We start from the raw sequence: 18,673 nt of genomic DNA on the forward strand, positions 1-18,673 counted from the left end.
GGCAGCAGAACTCTTCAGAGGTCTGGAAAAATGTAAATTGCAAGAAGATTTGAAAAAACTGGAATTATTTAGCCCAAAGACCAGTGAGCTGCCAGGGGAGCATCTTCAGATATAAAATAGAAGAGAATGGTGCATGGTGGATTGAATAGGAAGCACAAAGTAGCAGGAAAAAAATATATTGTTTTAGACAGTAGAGATAATTTTGTAGGACCTGGCATAAGAGAACTGATGAATATTTAGTCTGGGGAAGTTGTTCAGTTATTTTATGAACAAAGTAGAAAATTATCTCTGGAGAATGTGCTTTGACTAGGTCCTCCCTTAGGAGCGTACGTTGGACTATATAACTTCTTTAGTTCACTTCTATATATATTCTTCTAATGTTTTTTGAAAGTAGCACATTTCATTTCATGCAAGGGAAATAAAAACTGCCTGGGAATATTTTGCTAACATTTGTAAAATAACCAAAGGTAACGCAGCACCTGGAATACAGTGTTGCTCTTTCTGAAAAGAACCAGGAAGAAAAATAAGAGTACACTAGAAAATGGTTTAAAGAGCTTGTTTTAGAGAAATTGTACAGAACAAGGCATTCTGATTTCACTGAAAAAGATGCTTACCTGAATTTGAATGCTGAAATCAGTGACATGGAAGAAGAAAAATCAGTGAGGATTAGCAGTTATCAGAATGATGAGAACTGGAAGTACAAGCTCTTCTAGTGTATTACTCCTTGAATGCTATACCCTCATCCAAAAATGATTTTTTTTTAGCGATGAAATAAAATATTAGAATTTAGAACAGGAATAAAGTAAAACAAAGTTCTACATTTGATCTTAGATGTCTCTTTGGGGAGATAAAATCTAGGTCCTGTAATATTCATAGTTTAACGTACACTGTTTAATATAAATGGAACAGACAGTCCCTTGTGCATGATGAAAAATACTCTATGAGGAGACAGGTGGAAAGAGAGAAGAGAGCAATGAGTGTCTCTTTTGGATGCTGTAGTGATGAGCTACTGCACATAATATCCTGAATAGAAACTTGTTTTGAGACCAACTAAAGAGTTTTTTAATCCTCTAAGGGGAGAAGGATTTTTCCTTTCCTTATATGTCTCCTCTCAGAGGAAGGAAAAGCTCTGAGAGGAGTTAAAGCCGTGCTGCAAGGAGTTGCATTTAGACCCAACAATCAATAGGGAATCTTTTCCACAAAAACAGGGACTCTTTGGGATTAAAAGGCTGCAGAGCAACTGCTGGAAGGATTCCATGCTGAACGAACAAGACCAGGCACAAATGAAGAATTAGGATGAGATTTTAGAAAGCTGTTCCTCAGTGAACTTTAACATATTAGCATTAGAATCTGGTGTCATTTAAACACTCTTACACTGGAATGATCCATAATGTTTTTTAAATTCTCATGTTTTGATTTACAATGGGACATGTGACCACAAACAAAATGTTCTGATTGCTCTCCCTGCCCCTATCTTTCATAGCTGCTTGAAAAATTAGGAAAAATGGGTTACCTAGAAAGCTGATCACTTGGTGCCCCAGATATTTCAAAGTAAATTCATGTCCTGTCCACTTAAGGACTGACCAGTGATTCCCATTACTTTGCCTGGGTCTTCTCCCATAATTCCCTCTGTTTTCTTCTCTCTCTCTTTTTTTTTTTTAATGAGTAAAAATGATTTCCCAACACAGTCTTTACTTAGGAGACAGAAGGAGTGTTCAAAAGAACGCTTGCAGTGATCTAATTCTAAAGTCTCAGTTTTCTGACAGTTTTCTAACCAGGTGATTCTGGAAGGAAATGAAGCAAAGGATAGCTAATGTAAAAAATAATAATAATAAAAAAAAACCTTTTAACTTGTAGAAGTAAGGAACAAGATGGAAGGACTGTTCTCAATGAAACTTGGGAGGAAATGCGAGAGGCTGTTCAGAATACAATTGAACATGCTGGTGGGAGTTCTGCAGGTGGTAGGCTGCTGTTGGAAGCTGTTGATAATTGTCATGAAAAGGCAGAACTTTAGGCAGAGGTCTCTTAGAAGGAGCCCATTGACACTGATGCTTACCAAACATTTATGGATCTAAACAATGGATATGAGCACAGTGAGGCAGTGGGTAGTGTGTTTCAGCAACACAGTGATGTGAAAGACGAGTCACATTCTGAACAGCCATGAACAACTGTCGCACCATGAAATGAAGAGAGTCTTGATGAGCTCGTCAGTGTGAATCAGAGGATTATGACCAGGGAAATGCGTGCAGAGCTGAGTACCAGCTTCAATGTGTTGGAAATGATGGTGGCAATATTGGAATATTGCAAAGGTTGTTCCTGGTGGGTTCCATGAATGCTCAAATAGGAATAGAAAGAACACCATGTGCAAGTTTGTCAGGACCTGTTGAACCAGTGTGAGGCTGAAGGTGACAGTTTCCTAAATCACATCATTATCTGTGATGAGATATGGTGTCACCACTAGGAGCCAGAGTCAAACCAACAGTCCATGGAGCGATGACACATGAATTCTATATCAAACAATAAGTTCAAGGCACAGCTTTTAGTGGGTAAAGTGATACACACTTTCTTTTGGGACAGGAAAGGAGTAGTCCATCTGGATTTCCTGGAACCTGGACAAATCAGCTCCAACCATTACATTACAACACTGTCTAAGGTGAAGGCTCAAACTTCCAGAGTCAGGCTATTGAGAAGACAACCTTTCTCTTGCAACAAAACAACAAGCCCCACATCAGTCTGAAGGCTGTGGAGCACATTGCCTGTCTTGGCCAGGCTGTCCATCCACATGCAAACATTGTATAGTCTGGATTTGGTGCTTTTTGGCTCTCATCTGTTGAGGCTGATGAAAGACGGACTGCATGGGCAATGATTTCCTAGCAGTGTTGCTATTATAGGAGAAACAGAGGTCACGTCCCTCTGGTGCAGATTTTTACAAGTGCAGTATGCAGGCTCTTGTTCATTGCTGATGAAAATGCGTGACTAATGGTGGTGACTGTGTTAAAAAATAGTGTTTTGTAGCTGACCATTTGCACTATCAAACAGCATTATTATGCTTTTCGTATCTGTTGTAGTTTCCATGGAAATAAATAGGAGACATTACTTTTGGAGCAACCTGTGTACTTACAGTGTGCTGCTGCAGTCATTTCTTCAGTATTTTAGCAAAATTCATTTCCTATAAGCAAGAATCAAGGGCAATAACTTCAAGCTGGCAAGGGCAATTTTGCCTAAGAAGAAACAGGCTGGTTGCACAAATGAGGCTGGAATCTGTGAGCACTTGACAGGCACTGAGTGCTTTCTCTGTGTGAATGAGGAACTGATGAGTGAACAGCAGTGTCCAGCAGCGCTTTTTCATGGTAATGCCAAAGCCTTTTACTAGCAGTTTCCTTGTACAGATGGACTTCTACAGAAATAGTCAGACATTTCTGCTGCCATTAAGAGCTGATGGGCTCTCTTTAAATACTGGAAACAGTGCAAAGCCAGAAAGCAGGTAAGGAGAAAGCTTTGCGAAATTACATACATGCTGGGGATATTGCACAGTAAATCCTTCTTTCTGATCCAACATCCAGGGCAGTACACTCTGCCTTTTGGTCAGCAACACTTCTGTGTCATATTTTCACAGAAAAAATCCAATTTCAAAGGCACATTTGAGAAAATTTAAATTGTAAATAGTTTAAGGGAGGAACTTAGTAGCTTCCTGCTGAACAAGATGAGAAACTGGTTAAATCCATGGGCTAAAATATGCTCAATGTTTTAAAGGGGGAAGCAAGAACTTGTGTTTTCCTGAAGATATCAGTGATTAATACATAGTCCTGTAGGGTCTCATTTGCATCAGATAAAACATTCTGAGAGGTAGTTTTTAGTAAAATGGTGTCTTTCAGCAGGGGTGGAATCATTTTCTCCAGAGTGTCTGGCACGATGCTATGTTTTTGGTTCTAGAAGAGAAACAATATTGATAGCACACGGATGTTTATAGTTGCTGCTAAGCTGTTGTTGACAGGCCACTGTCAGCAAAGGACTCAAGGAGCTGTTGGGAAACAGGATTAGGACATGTGACTTAAACTGGCCAAAGCAATATTCCATACATATATGTAATACATCATGCAGAAAGAGTTTTGAAGGAGGTGGGAGTTCATCTTGTGCTCCAGCACTGCTCGAGGGGCTAGCTGGGCTTTGGTTGGGAGATGGTGAGCAATTGCTTGTGTATCACTTGTTATATATGTTCATATATATATATATATATATATATGTACATATATATTATATATAGTCATAACTATTATCCTTTTCTCTATCTTAGTAAATTATTTTATCTCAACCCATGTGTTCTGCATTTTCTCCCATTCTCTTCCCCATCTCACACCCCAATGGAGGGGTGTGAATGAACAACTGTGTGATGCCAGCCACATGCTGGGTTAAATGGATAAAAAGTTGAAAGGGCTCAGGTTCCAGCTATCTATAGGCATTCCCCAGAGAGATGTCATTGCAAGGGATTTGTCAGGAACACCCACTGGAAGTGGGAAACTACACGCTTCTGATTGTGAGGAGGTCAGCATTAACAGATGTGACTAACTATGCTACTTTTTACTGTGTCTCCATGGACATGAATGCTACTGTACCTAGAGCATGATAAGTCTTATTCAACAAAGCAACTAATATTAAGGGGCATTATGCATACTGCAGGACTTCATTGACAGGGCAGAATTTTCATCTTTGAGTAATACTGGGCTTTGCTTATTGCTGAATGCATAATGATTGTTTCTTCTGAGCTCTCTAGCTCAGCCCTGTCTTGACCCAGGAAAAGCAGGAGCAGAAAATAAAGTGTCAGAGCAGAGATAGAAGTAATGTTCATGGAGATACATAGATCTTAATGGAGATACATAGATCTTAATGGAGATACATAGATCTTAGTGCCTTCGATCACCTTCACTAAACCAGAGCTCAGTGAATTTCCAAATTGAGATGTTGCAGAATGTTGGCAGCAAAGAGCAGCACTGCAGTGCAATTCACAGTGTTCTCTGAGTAGCTTCACAGTAATAAAACAGCAGGGCATGAAAAGAAATGAAGGTGATTTCTTTGGATGAGTGTAAAGGCAGATGTTAAAAGACAGCATGCTTTTCTACCTTACCTGTCAAGAAAAGAAAAAGAAAAAAAAAAAAACAACAAACCTCTCAGGGAAAGCATCATTCTTGTAGACAAATATGCCAGTGTATGATTTTTTTTTTTTCAGATAGATTTGTGAAGCCTACTGTCAGAAAATACTAGTCAATAGTACGTGATGTTTTCCCAAAGTGTGCTACAGTGCAGCCTCTGATGGATAAAAGACCGAAGCAATTATGTTTGCATAGATGAAATATAGTGTTACAAGTTGATCTATCAAGCAGAAGGAACTGAATCTTACCCAGTCTGAAAGTTTTTTCTTAACTGTGAATAATCAAGAGGGGGACCCAGCTTGTTAACATCTTCTGTCGCATTGCTGAATAAACTATTAGCAGTCGGTGAGCTGAGACATGACTAGGATACCAAAGCACATTTCATTGTCTTTGCACGTAATGCCAGCTGACATTCAGCTATCCGTTAGTGTCCTTAGGGGATAATTATTGGACTCTACAAGCTCATCCTAACTTCTAATGCGATGATCAACCAGCAGGAACCAACATATCCCCTCTTACTTTTACCCAGTGTTAGATCTTAGAGCAGTGACTAGACAGCAACATTCTGTTGAGTAGGGAAGTTGGAAGAGAGTAATGTAGGCACAGAGTTCAAGGAGAAATGAGATTTATGTGCCCACAGAAGCAAGAGAGAGAAAGAGAAGAAAAACTCAAGACTTGTTCCTTTTTTTTTTTTTTTTTTTTTTTTTTAATTTATTTGTTTAATAGGACCTTACTTGGCTGGTAATTATACTGAAACCTAGCTGATAGGAGGTATAAGAGCACGGAGTCACAGAAAGTAAATCAAGAACATAAAACCATTACGGAGAGGACAGAGAAGAAGCTTTGAGATGGCACCATAGTTCCCAGTATCTCATTCTCATATCTCCATGGTCTCTTGTACAACAGTTTTCAATAGGAAAGAGTAACACAAAATATGTGTAAAGTACAGAAAGTCAAAATGGCATTCCTATTTACTGCACCTTTGTATGTGATGCTTTTCTACAGAGTCCAGCAAAGTGCAGTTTAGCAGGCTCTCAGCTTGTTCTACTACTGTGATTTAAACATCTTAATTTTAAAAAAGTAAGAAGTTTAATGTAAAATTATCACAAAGCCATTGGGTTGATGCTGTCAAAGCCTTTTGGTAGATGCTGTCAAAGTGAGTTACATTTTTTCACCTATGAAAACGTTCCTGGTATTCCAGGCAGACCTGTCTTGATTAATCCTTGATGTTAGTGTGATCTTACTGATGCAGGAGTCTGGCTCCTCCCTGAGTAACGGGTTGCTTCAACAAAGCCTTATTCTACAGGCCCAGCATCTCTGGTGCATGCATAAACCAGGCTAAAAATGGAAACTAGGTTTGGGGGTGGATAGAGAGGTGGTTTAACTTTGACGTTACTGTAACTGTAACTGGATCCACGCAGAAATTCCTGTTGTTGAAATGCTCTCAGTGTTTTATACCTAAAGGTAGTAGTGTTATATAAACATTGTACAGCAACAGAATCTTCTGGATTTCTCAGGCAGTGGTTTTCAATCTTCTCTGGCCTGTGTTTTCACATAAACCTTTTCTCTCTGAGCTCATTCTCAGCAATATCTATTTTTTTTACTACTAACTGTTGATGTGTTTTCAGTGGCAGTTTAGTAACAGTCTGTTTAACTGCAAGTGCAGAGCAACTTCATAGAATTCAACACATTTTATGAACCACAGATTAAACTCAAATGTTCTAACAGTGTTTCCTTTTCCTACTTCAGATCAGTGTTGAAGTATGTTTCTTTGCTTTATGTTTTGGTTTTTGTTTTTTTTTTTAATCTTGTTTGCTTGAGGATAATGTATGTGGTAAAGGGCTGGACTTGTGTAATTTGTTCATTAAAAAAAGTATGTAACCAATCTGTATTACATTTTAAAGTGTTGGTTAGTTAAGCATAAGTGCTGGCTTCCACTTAGGGTATATTCAGCTTTCTATACTGAAACACCACTTCGCCTGTCTAAATTAATATGTTCTTACATATGCATAGTAGTCAATGAATATGCCACCTTGGCACTGTAAATTTCCCTGCAAGTTGTTACAGGAATAAAAAAATTAATATCGTAAATACCATGTTTCTATTTCGATCATATATATCATCTTATATATCATCGTTTTAGCTTAAACAGAGTTATTGGGGCGTCAGCTGAAATTTAGCAGGTTTAATTAATATTCTAAAATGTAGGCTAATATTAGAAGATTCTGCCAAAAAACAGTCTCTCCATTTTGTTTTCCTGAGTACGGCTGGAGTTGAGGCATTTCAAAAGAATTTTTGTCTCTCCACAGATCTTTCAGTGCACAGAAGCTGTGTTACTATGCTGACAGACTCCACCGACTCAAGGAAACATGTAAAATGAAATGCTTTCTGTATTAGTGCCATACAGTTCTGTGATTCAGAGAGCGGTTTGTAATTTCCAAAAAGCATCCCAACATGCTTCAGTGCTTCACCTCTGGATTGATCCAGAGTTCAAAAAACACATTCATCAAAAGCAGAGAAAGCTGAAAGCCAAAAGTTGAATCCCTGGGTTTGTCATACAGTACTCTTTATACTTACTTTGCATTTGAGGATCTGCTACGTATAATTTCTCCTTGATGTTGGAAGAAGTGATGCTCTTAAACTGTGTCCAATGAGTGGAGCAGACAGTATGTGGTATCTGGGGAAAAAATCTTGCTAACAGTAGTCCAAGAAGGCTGTTCATTACACAAGCTTTCACTGATTGAAATAATTCAAACATTTGTAACTGTCCTTTTCTATTAGAGCAAGAGCTAAGAAGAGCAGGGCTTTGCTCTTGCTGCTCACAGGATTTTATGATCTTTTACTAACAGTGAATCCAAGTACATCACTTTGTTTTTGTAACTCATTCTTCAGTGATATTATGATCTTATGAAATTAAAGGACTCTTGCCAAAGGTAGGTGTAGGGAATCTGGCTCATTAATGTTTTGCAATAAAAAGAAAACCCACTGGAGTTTGCAAGAAGACCTGGTGTACCAGACTAGAAATGGGGTGACCTTTCTATTATTGAAAGTACTTTTCTAAAATCCCTGGATTTCATCAGAAGAATAAAGGTAATTGTCTTTCCTCTCGTGGATTGATTCAGTTACAGGACAGAAAAATCACCTCTAGCTATCACAAAGCTATTAATGTTTCCTGGGTCATGCAAATTTTGAATTCTGTCTCTTTACTTTCAAAAAAAGATTTGCAACTCCCGTCTTGCTATGTGAGTCACTACCATTTTAATCCCTTCTTTTCAGGTCATTAATTTAATGTCAGTGCCTTTGAGAACATCGTATGTTTTGTGCCTTCTATTCCAAAATTAGTTTCTTGTCTTCTTCCCAGCAGGCTGCTGTCCCCTGTTGGTGCTCCCTGATGCAAAGGCATATCTTGCTATCTCTTGGACCTGCTTAGCTTCATTGTGTACTTCTGTGCTAACACTGTAGGTACTATCTTAAAAAGGAATGGTAGGGCAGCAGACAAAGTACCCTGATTCGTACATAAATGTAATGAGAATAACGCAGCTCCTGTGTATGCCACGTATGTGATCCACTTTCTGCTTCTGGCCTGGGTCTCTTACTTCACTCTGCAGTTTCAAAATCTATGCAATAGCAAGAATACAAGGCTCCACTGCAGTGCCCGTGACCAGCCTTATATCCCTAATGGTATCTCAAAGCTACCACAGGAAAAGATTTGTGTCTCTTTTTCCTTTGCTAGAGAAGCAACAGAGCATTTTGGAAGGTTTATCTTGCAGATTTAATATGCTAATACTCAAGTCCAAGAATTTTGCAAGTTGCCTTTGTTTATGACAGCCTTGTAGCTAACCGAGCCTTCTTAATGACTGGCAAATTATTCTTAGATTGGTTTAATGTCAGAGGCAGTTATTTGATACTTTCTAAATTATTTTAAATAGATAAAGAATCTAAGTAGTCCTGAAAATGGTGAGCGGGAGCTGTCAAGGAAACAATTTGCTGTTGGAAACAGAGCATAATTAACTACCTTATTTAAATGACTTGACAGTAAGTTATTGGGAAGAGCTAAAAACAGGGAACTCTGCAGCAGCAGAGAGTCTATGCAATTGTAAGCGAGTGAGCTGTCTGCTTTCAGAGTGACCTTAATACAGAGAAATCAGCTTTGGGATAGAAACAAGAATAGTGGTCATTTGAAGGAAAATAAGGTCAGATTCACTATAGAGTTCATTAAACTGTTATGTCTTTTTGAATTTGGCCGGCAGCATCCTGCCTGTGGTATATTCCCTAACTAAAAACATCTATGTTAAATTCTTTACTGTCAATTCTTGCCTCAAGAGCATGCAGCAATGTCACAGTCTGCCTGCTTCTCCATGTGGCCACACCAGGGTGATCATTGGAATAATAGTGAATGAGCATGACTCAGAAACATCTAACAGCCCTTACAAGCTTGCCCTTAGGGACTGGCTTACTAAGCTGAAAGCTGAAATCAGCCTGCCCTGCTAGATGTAGCGCTGCACTCTACAGAAACAATTCTGCAGAACCAGGGGCTAAGTTCACAGTGTGACTGTTTGGCATTTAGTTATTGGTGAGATGTTAGGGCCTATTAGTATTGTTTAAACTCCAGTAGTGATCAAATGCAGTGCAGACATGGGAAGAGAGTCACAAGCTGGGCTCACAAACTAAAAGACAAAGTGAGGAAAAATAAAGACAGCATGGAAGCGTATACTTGGCAGTTAAATTCATCTGCTGGATATGAGATTATCTCAGACACACAGCTGGTTAGTTCCTTCTAAGTGTCACGGGTAAGGTTAGTCATTTTATGGCAGAAAGTAATCAGTGTGATTAAGCATGAGCTACCTCTGATCAATCCATGCTGAGCATTCCCAGTCACATCCTTTGTCTTTCCAGCACCTGTTCATATGAGACGTGCTCTGTGATTTTTCCAGGAAGCAAAGTGAGGAGCTGACAAAAAGCTTGTAGATCCTCCGGTTGTCTCTCTTGCCCTTTGTGAAGATGAGTGCAACATTTGCCTTTCTCTCGTCACCAGGAACCACGTTTAATCTCCATGACCTTTCAAAGATGATGGAGTGTCCTTGATACAAAAGTGATCTCTTTCAATACTCTTCAGTGCTGCACAGAGTGTTCCATGGGTGTGATGTGTTCAGGAGAAGCAGCTGAAGTTGGTAAAATCATTCAGAGTATGGGGGCATGGAGGACAGCATCTACTAGGGCTGCAATTCAGATTTCAGTTTTATTCTCTAGTATGAAGGAGCAGGAGCTGTAAGTCAAACTGAATTCCCATTTGTGAGAGATATAAGTATTACATCTTGCCAGAAAAGGATCCCATTACCACCTCACAGTCTACGTGGATTCCATCTGCTTTACTTCTATTACTATTACTATGTCATCCCTTAGTTTTTTCAAATGTTTACCTCTATATCCTTTATAATTCAGGATTTGTTTCCACCCCTCCCCCTATGAGTGGCATGTTTTGCTCCTCTTCTGCCAGTCTGTGAATTCATTGTTTGCTGGCTGGCAAGGCACCAGTTCTAGGGTGACAGATGGGGGCAGACTGCAAACCAGGCAGTTGCTTCCCAGCCCGAATGATATTTTAATAAGTACAGAGAGGTGACAGAGGGAGAAGCTTCTCACTGGAATGACTGGCAGTTTTGTTTTCAGCCTGAAAGCGCTAATAGATGACTTTTGGCATCAATCCAAAAATACAAAACCAAAGAAACTAGAGGCAGAAAATCCCATTAGCTCCTAACTTACCCTCTTTTTTAAGGGTTGGAGAACATTTTTCTCTCTGGTCTATTCTCCAGATAGTGAATTGTTTCCTTGTTTCTTGTATTTAAGTTCTCTCTGAGGAATTCTATAATTTGGGAGACTTGCCTTTCCTTCTCTTTTTTCATTTTATTCACTTTCTCACTGTCTTCCTTCCTCCCTAAGCAACCCTTCTTCTTCTAGTTTCTTTACATTCTTCACAGATCCACAATGAAGTCTGCCTGAATAACAGGCCTTACCATCTTGGCTTCCAGCTTCTGCATCCTGTGAAACAGCTGCTGCAGTGCCAGGCAATAAGATCTGCATGGCAACCTCTAGAATGAATGTCCCCTCCTCCTTGCCCTTCAGCTGTATCTCAGTTGCATAATACAAGACCTGCGTAGGGCTTGCTTTCATCCTTGGTTTTAGGAATAAAAGTGCTACTGAATAGAGCTCTGGCAAAATCCCACCAAAATCTGAGATCCCTCTGCAGTGTGAGCAGCACAGTGTTCTGCAAACAAACTGTAAGATAGTGAGGCTTTCAGAGAAGAAGATTCTTTTTCTTCCTACAAGTACAGGAAAAAAAGGTCCAGCTATCCCTGGGAAAATATCAAAATGGTGCTGGGGTACGACTGAGATCCCATACACTGATCAGAGAACACCTTGAAAACTTCTTAGTATTTATTTGGTGCCTACTTAGCAGGATTCAGATCTGTTTCAGATGAAGTACGAACTGGAAATTAATATGATTCCTGCTAAAATGTGGTTCTTCTTCTTTTCAGATACAATGATGGCACTGAAGGTTCAGATTCTGTTTGGCTTCCTCTGGTGTGTGATTTTAATGCCTATAGATGGCTTCCCAGTAGACAGCAATACTGAATTTCGCTCTGCTTTCTCAGTGGCCAGAACCAGCAGCATGGAAGGGAGCTCTGAGATGGTCATTACCTTTGACAAAGTGTATGTGAACATTGGCAATGACTTTGATCCCAAGACCGGGTTGTTTCGGTGTCGTATTCCTGGAGCCTACTACTTCTCATTCACAGTTGGGAAATACCCAAAGAAAAACTTGTCTGTCATGCTGATGAGAAACAAGAATGAGGTGCAAGTGATTGTGTATGATGAACATCACCGAAAGGAACGGAAGGTAGCCAGCCAGAGTGCCATGCTGCAGCTTGACTATGGTGACACAGTCTGGCTGCGTTTACACGGAGACCCCAAGTATGCTCTTTACAGCAATGTAGGCCCCTATACAACTTTCAATGGCTATCTAATCTATCCAGACACTTCTGCCTTCTTCCAGAACGCTCTCAGCTCTCAAGAACTGGGGCCTCACCGTCACAACGTTCAGAAACTTCCAGGAGAGCAGAATGCAGCTTCACAGCGACATATGTTATCCGATCAGCCCAAGAAGGAACAAGACCCTCGCTCTGCATTTTCTGTCGCCCGCTCACAAAGTCTCCTGGGCACAGATGGCAAGCAAACCCAGCACGAGCCAATCACATTTGACACGGAGTTTGTGAATATTGGGAAAGATTTCAATTCCTCCACTGGCATCTTCTCATGCCGTATACCTGGTGCGTACTATTTCTCCTTCACCATTGGCAAAATGCCCTTTAAGACCATGTCAGTGAAACTTATGAAGAACCACAATGAGGTGCAGGCCATGATCTATGATGACAACCACTCCAAGAGGCGGGAGATGCAGAGCCAGAGCATCATGCTGCCTCTGCAGTACGGGGACACCGTCTGGCTCTACAGCCATCAGCATGATGGCTATGGTGCCTACAGCAACCATGGCAAGTACATCACCTTCACAGGCTTCCTGATCTATTCGGAGCCTCAGCCAAAGCGGCTCCCAGGTGCCAGCTCACTCCAAGGGTCAGAAAATTAAATGTGGATGTGAAAGGAGCATAAGAAAAGCCAGGGTGCCACGAACTTGGGTATAGCTCCTCTTTGGATATAGTCCTCTACTTTGAGCATGCTATCATGTGTACAGTGCTTTCTTTATGCTGCACGATTGTGCTCTGACTGCAGGGCCATTGCTGTGTCTGTCATTCATCCATAGAAAAGTCTGTACAGGAATGTATGTGTGTGTCCTGTGTTGGTGTTTGACTTAAGCATAAAGCATGAGGTAGTTTTGGGGCAGGGGTGGGGCGATGTAGTGAAATGCTGAGGATCAGGGAAACACTGCAGTCGTGTTACTGCAGATCTCTAGCATCCAGAAGGCAAAGGATGTGGTGACTTTCCTTGCATATGTGGGAAGGAAATAAATGTAATAAAAAATACAAAAGGTGTAAAATTTCCTCAGGTTTGAATTTGTTGTTGCCTGTGAAGCTTGTGTTCTTGTCACTGCCTGAAGTGTCAGCTCAAGAGAAAAAGCAGCACAGTGTACAAGCTGCAGTATTGTACATTCATGTGTGCAAAGTGTTGGTACCTTTTAAGGTTTTATTGGAAGTGTCATAGTATTTGATGCTTTTCTGAATCTGAACCTCCTGAATCAAGAAGAATGCACAAGTGTTTAGGAATCTCATCTTCCATTTAATGAAAGCAATACATTTAAGAAAAGAAAAGTCTACTTCTGTTTCTTGTGGTAAAGGATGAGGTCTCAAATCTAGGAATGACCCAACCTCTGAAACAAGATTGCTTAGAAACAAGGTAAGTAATAGGAATTTTAGAAGTACTTTTAAAAATCTAATATTTAGGTCATGACTTACATGTGAATAGTATTGTGCCATGCCTTGACATTAACTTCTTCAGAAAGTAACTCCTTGAACATAAGGATATGGCTGAGGTTTATGTCGCACTGGTAACCTAGCACAAATGGGATCGAAGTTACCTCTAAGTGACACGTTCAGCAGTTGTGTTCCAGTGGTTTCCTACAGGCTGTGTTCCGTCGAGCCGTATTGCTGCTGCAGTGGGACTGCTGTGGCTGTAGAGGGCACTGGTATGTTCCTAAAAGGCAGCAGTTGGGATTTAGGAAACCAGCAGGCTGGAAGCTTCAGCGCAGTGCGGTGAAGTGCTGCTGCAGTTGAGCACAGTTAAACCCTGGTTTGTCTCCTAAAATACACGGCAGAAATGCACCATCTTAAGCATGCCTGGAACTGTGTGACGTCCCTTGAGTTTAACTTGTAGGCTGCGCTCAACAAGTAGCAAAGCCCTTAAATTGACCTTAACAGCATCCTGAATTCAAAAGAGTACACTTGCATCTGCATCACCAAGCCAATCCCCTGGATCTTTACATACAGCTCTGACTTTGCATTTTGCAGCAAGGCAGTATTTCCAGGCACTGCTACCATCCCAGCTCAGCCTTTTAATGCTGTTCTGTGCTCAAACTGGATGTGTTTGCAACCACTCCCTAGCTTTATCACACTGTATGCATCACAGACATTAAAGACTAAAGGTATGTTTGGGAAAAGGATGACTGGAAGTACACTAAAAAAAAAAAAAAAAAAAAAAAAAAAAAAGGCCAAAGAACACGGAGATAGGACACTATAGGACACTAGCATCCTAGCTTCCTAGAAGCTATACTTCAAATATAATGATAATCTTAGTCCCTATGCCTACATCCTTGGGGGGGGGGGGGGGGGGGGGAAGGGAAGCTTTATGAATGGTGTAAATCTGTTCTGTAGCCTTTTGTAGCCCTAACCTGACCTCTAAAACCACTCTCTGTGTCTTCTTGCTTCCAGGCTTACTCCTGTCTCAGAAATACTATTTTGTCTCTCCATCTGCTGGGCAGCAGTGGCTTGGAGAAAAATAAACTAGGTCAAGAGCTAGCAGTTCCCTCCTTGAATGTCATACACCTCCTTTTTCAGCATGGAAAATTAAGAATGTATTGATAGAAAAGAAATTACAGATCCCACCATCTGCATGTGCAATGAATACTCAAAATTAATGTGGCAGCAGGAAACCCAATAGAAACAAACAAAAAATCAAAACCCTCCTGTGTAGATGATCATATTTATTTAATTCCACACAGCAATGTGTAAGATAAAGTTAAGAATCTCATTCTATAAAATAATTACGTTTCTGATTTTGAGTATAAAGATTGTGTGTTTGTTATGTTTGTCTTGTAAAGTGCCATAGCAGTACGGAAAAGAACTTCAGAAGAGATAAAATCTGCTGTAGAAATAACTAGGTCACTATACTTGGGAATTTAAATGAGATATAAAAAGTATATTCCAAACTGCTGGCTGACACAAAGCAGTATACATATGTAAATATAATATACAAATACAGGGAAGCTTTGTAGAATACATACAGTTTTGGTTGATCTTTTAAAAAAAAATGAACACATTATGTGGAAAATTACTTTGGGCACATAAAATGCGAATTGCATAACCAGGAAGCTGAAATTAAATGCACTACCTGTATTGTGAAACACAGCAGCATCTGCTTAGCTGATTACTGGAGAGGAGAAAAAAGACTGCATTTGGCTGAAACCACAGAAGGAATAGAGGACGCCAAGCTGAATTATTCAAGATAAATTCTGCTAAGACACCAGTGTAACATCCTGGAAAAAACCTGCCAGGACAACTCCCTAGAAAGCATCAGTGATCAAGATAGATAACACTTCTAAATAGCACTGCCTACATCAGCCCAACCCCCTTAAAAAAAAAAAAAAAAAAAAAAAGGAAAAAAAAAGGAAAGTGTGAGATGCAATTTTGAGATATGTCCTGTTCTATCTAAAAATAAAATGTTGTGTATAAATACAGAGAGCTGGATGAGAGAGAGATGTGGCATATTTCTGCAAAGTCCAGAATAATGTGGAAGGATTGCCAGCATTTGAAACAGCCCAGATTGCAGCTGAGGTCAGATGCACACCTTCCCATGGTTGTTTCCCTTATTAAGTGTCTCTCTTGGTCCTGGCCAGGTTAGAGTGATAAAAATGTTTCAGAGATGCTAAATGTGAAGGCTTTTCCTTCGAGGGCCAGGAAGCCAGGAGGAGGGTGGAATTTGCAGGGCAGAGCCCCTTGCACAGATCACGAAAGATTTCATCAGCTAACTGAGAGAAAAAATGGATCCAGAGATTTTTATCCAGACCCTGAACTGAGCGGATCTGATAGGCGCAGTAAACACTGGTGAAAAGCAGGCGGTCAAACTCTGTTAGAGGCAAAGAGCTATCAGTCTGTGAGTAATATCTCAGTTGCTGCTCAATCTCCATCGGTGTTTTGGGAACTTCACGCTCTAAGATCTGCATGAACCACCGTGCTGTGCGCAGGGAGGCCAGCTCTTCGTCCCGCAGCTGGATTGTCCCGTTGGCCTGAATGTCCAGCCTGCCCCAGAGCATCTGGAAGAGAAGAGCAGCACACGCATTGCAAAGCTGCCTGCTCGACCTCCGTCACTGCCAGCACCACACCCTTTCTCTGCCTGGCTCCATGCCTCGGCTTCCCCACGGAGCCCCATCCAGCCCTCACCTCCCACCTGCATCTCCCAACACCGGCCCACCCCACAGAGGTGTTTTCCAGGCGTTCCCAAAATACAATGAGAACAGCGCACAACACGAGAGTTTTTAGGTGCAGGCCGATGGGAGCACAGGCACTGCAGTGCCCTGGAGACCTCTAACATGACGTCGGCGTCCTCTGGGCCGCGGTGGGGTGCGTTGGTGCTGACATCGTCCCTGCTGTAAGGATGTTCATCTGCAAGACATCAGGCAGAGTTGGGCACCACAAGATCATGGCCCTTCCCATTTATTTCTATCATTTGGTTGTCAATAAAGCCTTCAGTATTTCTGAGCTGGCACTTGCAGCTTGACAATTATGACAGATGCTGACCTCAGGATTTCAATGAACAACGCAAGCATCATGAAAGAAGCAGAAGGGGTTAAGGGAGGAAAATTTGAGGTCTGGATATGATGACCTCCAGTCCTGCCATCATGGAGCTAAAGCAGCCAGGGGATTTGCTTTAGAAGACATCAAGGAAGCCCCTCACACTGAGCTGGGTGCAGCAGGAGTTGAGCAGATGGGTTGTGGCAATGGGTTTCTTTGTAGCTTTTGCAGGGAGAAAGAAATGCTGCCCAATGGGAAGAGTGCGTGAGAAGGCTCCTAGAACTTCTGGTGGAAATAGTACTTGATGCTCACCCTGTTTTTTCATTTGTTCCCTGAGCATCTGCCAGTGGCAGATGCAGATTATGAGGCTGTTCTCACATCCAGCTAGTTCCTTGCTGGGTCACCTAACCTCATTTATATGAGGATATTACTAATAACCTCAATTATTAATATGAGAGTCACATTAATTCTAATATTTATTAAATCTTCTGATGATTTAAAGTTCTGCATTTATTTTACCTTTTCTTTTACTTTCTTTGTGAAAAAAATAAAAGAGGAGCCACGTGTTTCTTCAGCCCAGGATTGTGGGATGGAGGCTGCAGCTCCTCCCTTCTCCATGTTGATCTGTGTAGTCACGAGCCAGGACTCCCTTCTATGGATCCTTCGCTCCAGGAAAGATGAAATATAAACTGGTATAAACTAGTAAGCTCTCTGACACTTATTTTTTTTTTCTCCACTTTTATATGGAGGAAGGCTTTTCTATATTAAGAAAGAGGGAGAATATATACTGAGTACTCCAGAGTTAAGGTCAGCAGGTGCTTATGAAAAGCAGAGAAATGATTTCATATTGCATGTGCGTGATGACTACTCCCAAGCCCCACTTCCAACTTTCCATATTTTCTAAAGCTTTTCAGAGAGATGTACAAGCTGCCTGTGCACGCTGTCTCCACAGGCTGAGATATGTTTCTCTGCACAGCTGCAGGCTCCCTGATCTGAGCCACTTGAAGCTTTGGAATGTGAGCAGAGATGTAACTGCTCTTTCCTCTTCCTCCATAGACGTGCCAGCAAAGCTTTTACACCATCTGAAAATTACTTTGTTGGGCTTCCCCTCTCAGCTAACTGATACACTAAATTCACAGAAACCTCTAATAAGAAACATCTGGCTGGCTTGTAAAGTCGGTGATAGCCGCAAAACTACTGTTGTTAATAAACATAACCAAAGCATAACAAATAATGTATTGAAATAGATAAATGTAATTTGAAGATGGAAAAAAATGATCCCTTATTTACTTCTATCATTTCACAGTAGTTCTTTTTCCCAAAAAGCATCTAGAAAACCTGCAGACATCATTGCAGGAGCAGATTTTTTCAGTAGAGACCAAGAAAACCCTCCTCCTGTCATAAAAAATAGCAGCAGGTCTTCATCCTGCAGGTAGGCATTAATGTCTCTCTGCTGTACAAAAGCCAGCTAGGACTCCAGCTAATACACCCTCTCCTACATCAGCACAGCTAGCTGATGCATTTGATCATATCTGAAGAAGCAGGCCAAGTGTAGTACTGCTGGAATGACACAAATATTTGCCAAGCCAAGAAGCTACAGCAACAAACAAACAGGTGCACTTCCTACCTGTTAGCCTCTGGGATCCAGCAAAGATGCACAGGATCAGCCAGGTGCTGAGCTGCACCTGGGCCATAGCAGCCATGCCCAGTAATGGTTCACATCCCCTCTGCAGACTGTGCCGAGTCTGAAGTGAAAGCTGTTTGCTGTGGTGTCTCTCCCGGCTGCTTCTGATCCAACAGCCTCTGCTAGAATAGATCCGCCTTTCTGTGTTTATGACTGCAGCCCTGGGAAGGGCCTTGCAGCTGAACTTGCTAACCCCAAAGGATATTTTTCATCGTATTTTGGAAACTTGGAAGACTTTGATGTGAAGGTTTTGGCAGAATTATTTAAGCTTCTCTTCCAAAAACTGATTTTCCACTGCAATTAATTATACACAGCTATTTGTTTTA

At 41.0% G+C, this 18,673-nt stretch overlaps 2 protein-coding genes across 4 annotated transcripts in view; one reads left to right on the forward strand and one right to left on the reverse strand.

Moving 5' to 3' along the window:
- C1QTNF4 (C1q and TNF related 4) overlaps positions 1-13,306 on the forward strand; it is a 37,337-nt gene extending 24,031 nt beyond the window's left edge. For all 3 annotated transcript variants that reach the window (XM_042866367.1, XM_042866361.1, XM_042866376.1), the window contains exon 2: positions 11,681-13,306. In XM_042866367.1, coding sequence (XP_042722301.1) covers positions 11,686-12,789 — 1,104 coding nt within the window. In that variant the 5' untranslated portion in view covers positions 11,681-11,685 and the 3' untranslated portion in view covers positions 12,790-13,306. The remainder of the gene's footprint in view (positions 1-11,680) is intronic.
- Positions 13,307-14,886: 1,580 nt separating this feature from the next.
- On the reverse strand, positions 14,887-18,450 carry FAM180B (family with sequence similarity 180 member B). Its single transcript, XM_042865670.1, has 3 exons — positions 18,291-18,450; positions 16,455-16,534; positions 14,887-16,185 (listed from the first exon to the last, which is right to left on the reverse strand). The coding sequence occupies exons 1-3, from the start codon at positions 18,364-18,366 to the stop codon at positions 15,742-15,744; spliced, it is 600 nt and encodes a 199-aa protein (XP_042721604.1). The 5' UTR covers positions 18,367-18,450; the 3' UTR covers positions 14,887-15,741.
- Positions 18,451-18,673: the final 223 nt, after the last annotated feature.

The sequence above is a fragment of the Lagopus leucura genome, unplaced genomic scaffold (genome assembly GCF_019238085.1).
Source record: "Lagopus leucura isolate 7727_CA_CO unplaced genomic scaffold, USGS_WTPT01 Super-Scaffold_1, whole genome shotgun sequence".
In the NCBI taxonomy this organism is placed as follows: domain Eukaryota; kingdom Metazoa; phylum Chordata; class Aves; order Galliformes; family Phasianidae; genus Lagopus; species Lagopus leucura.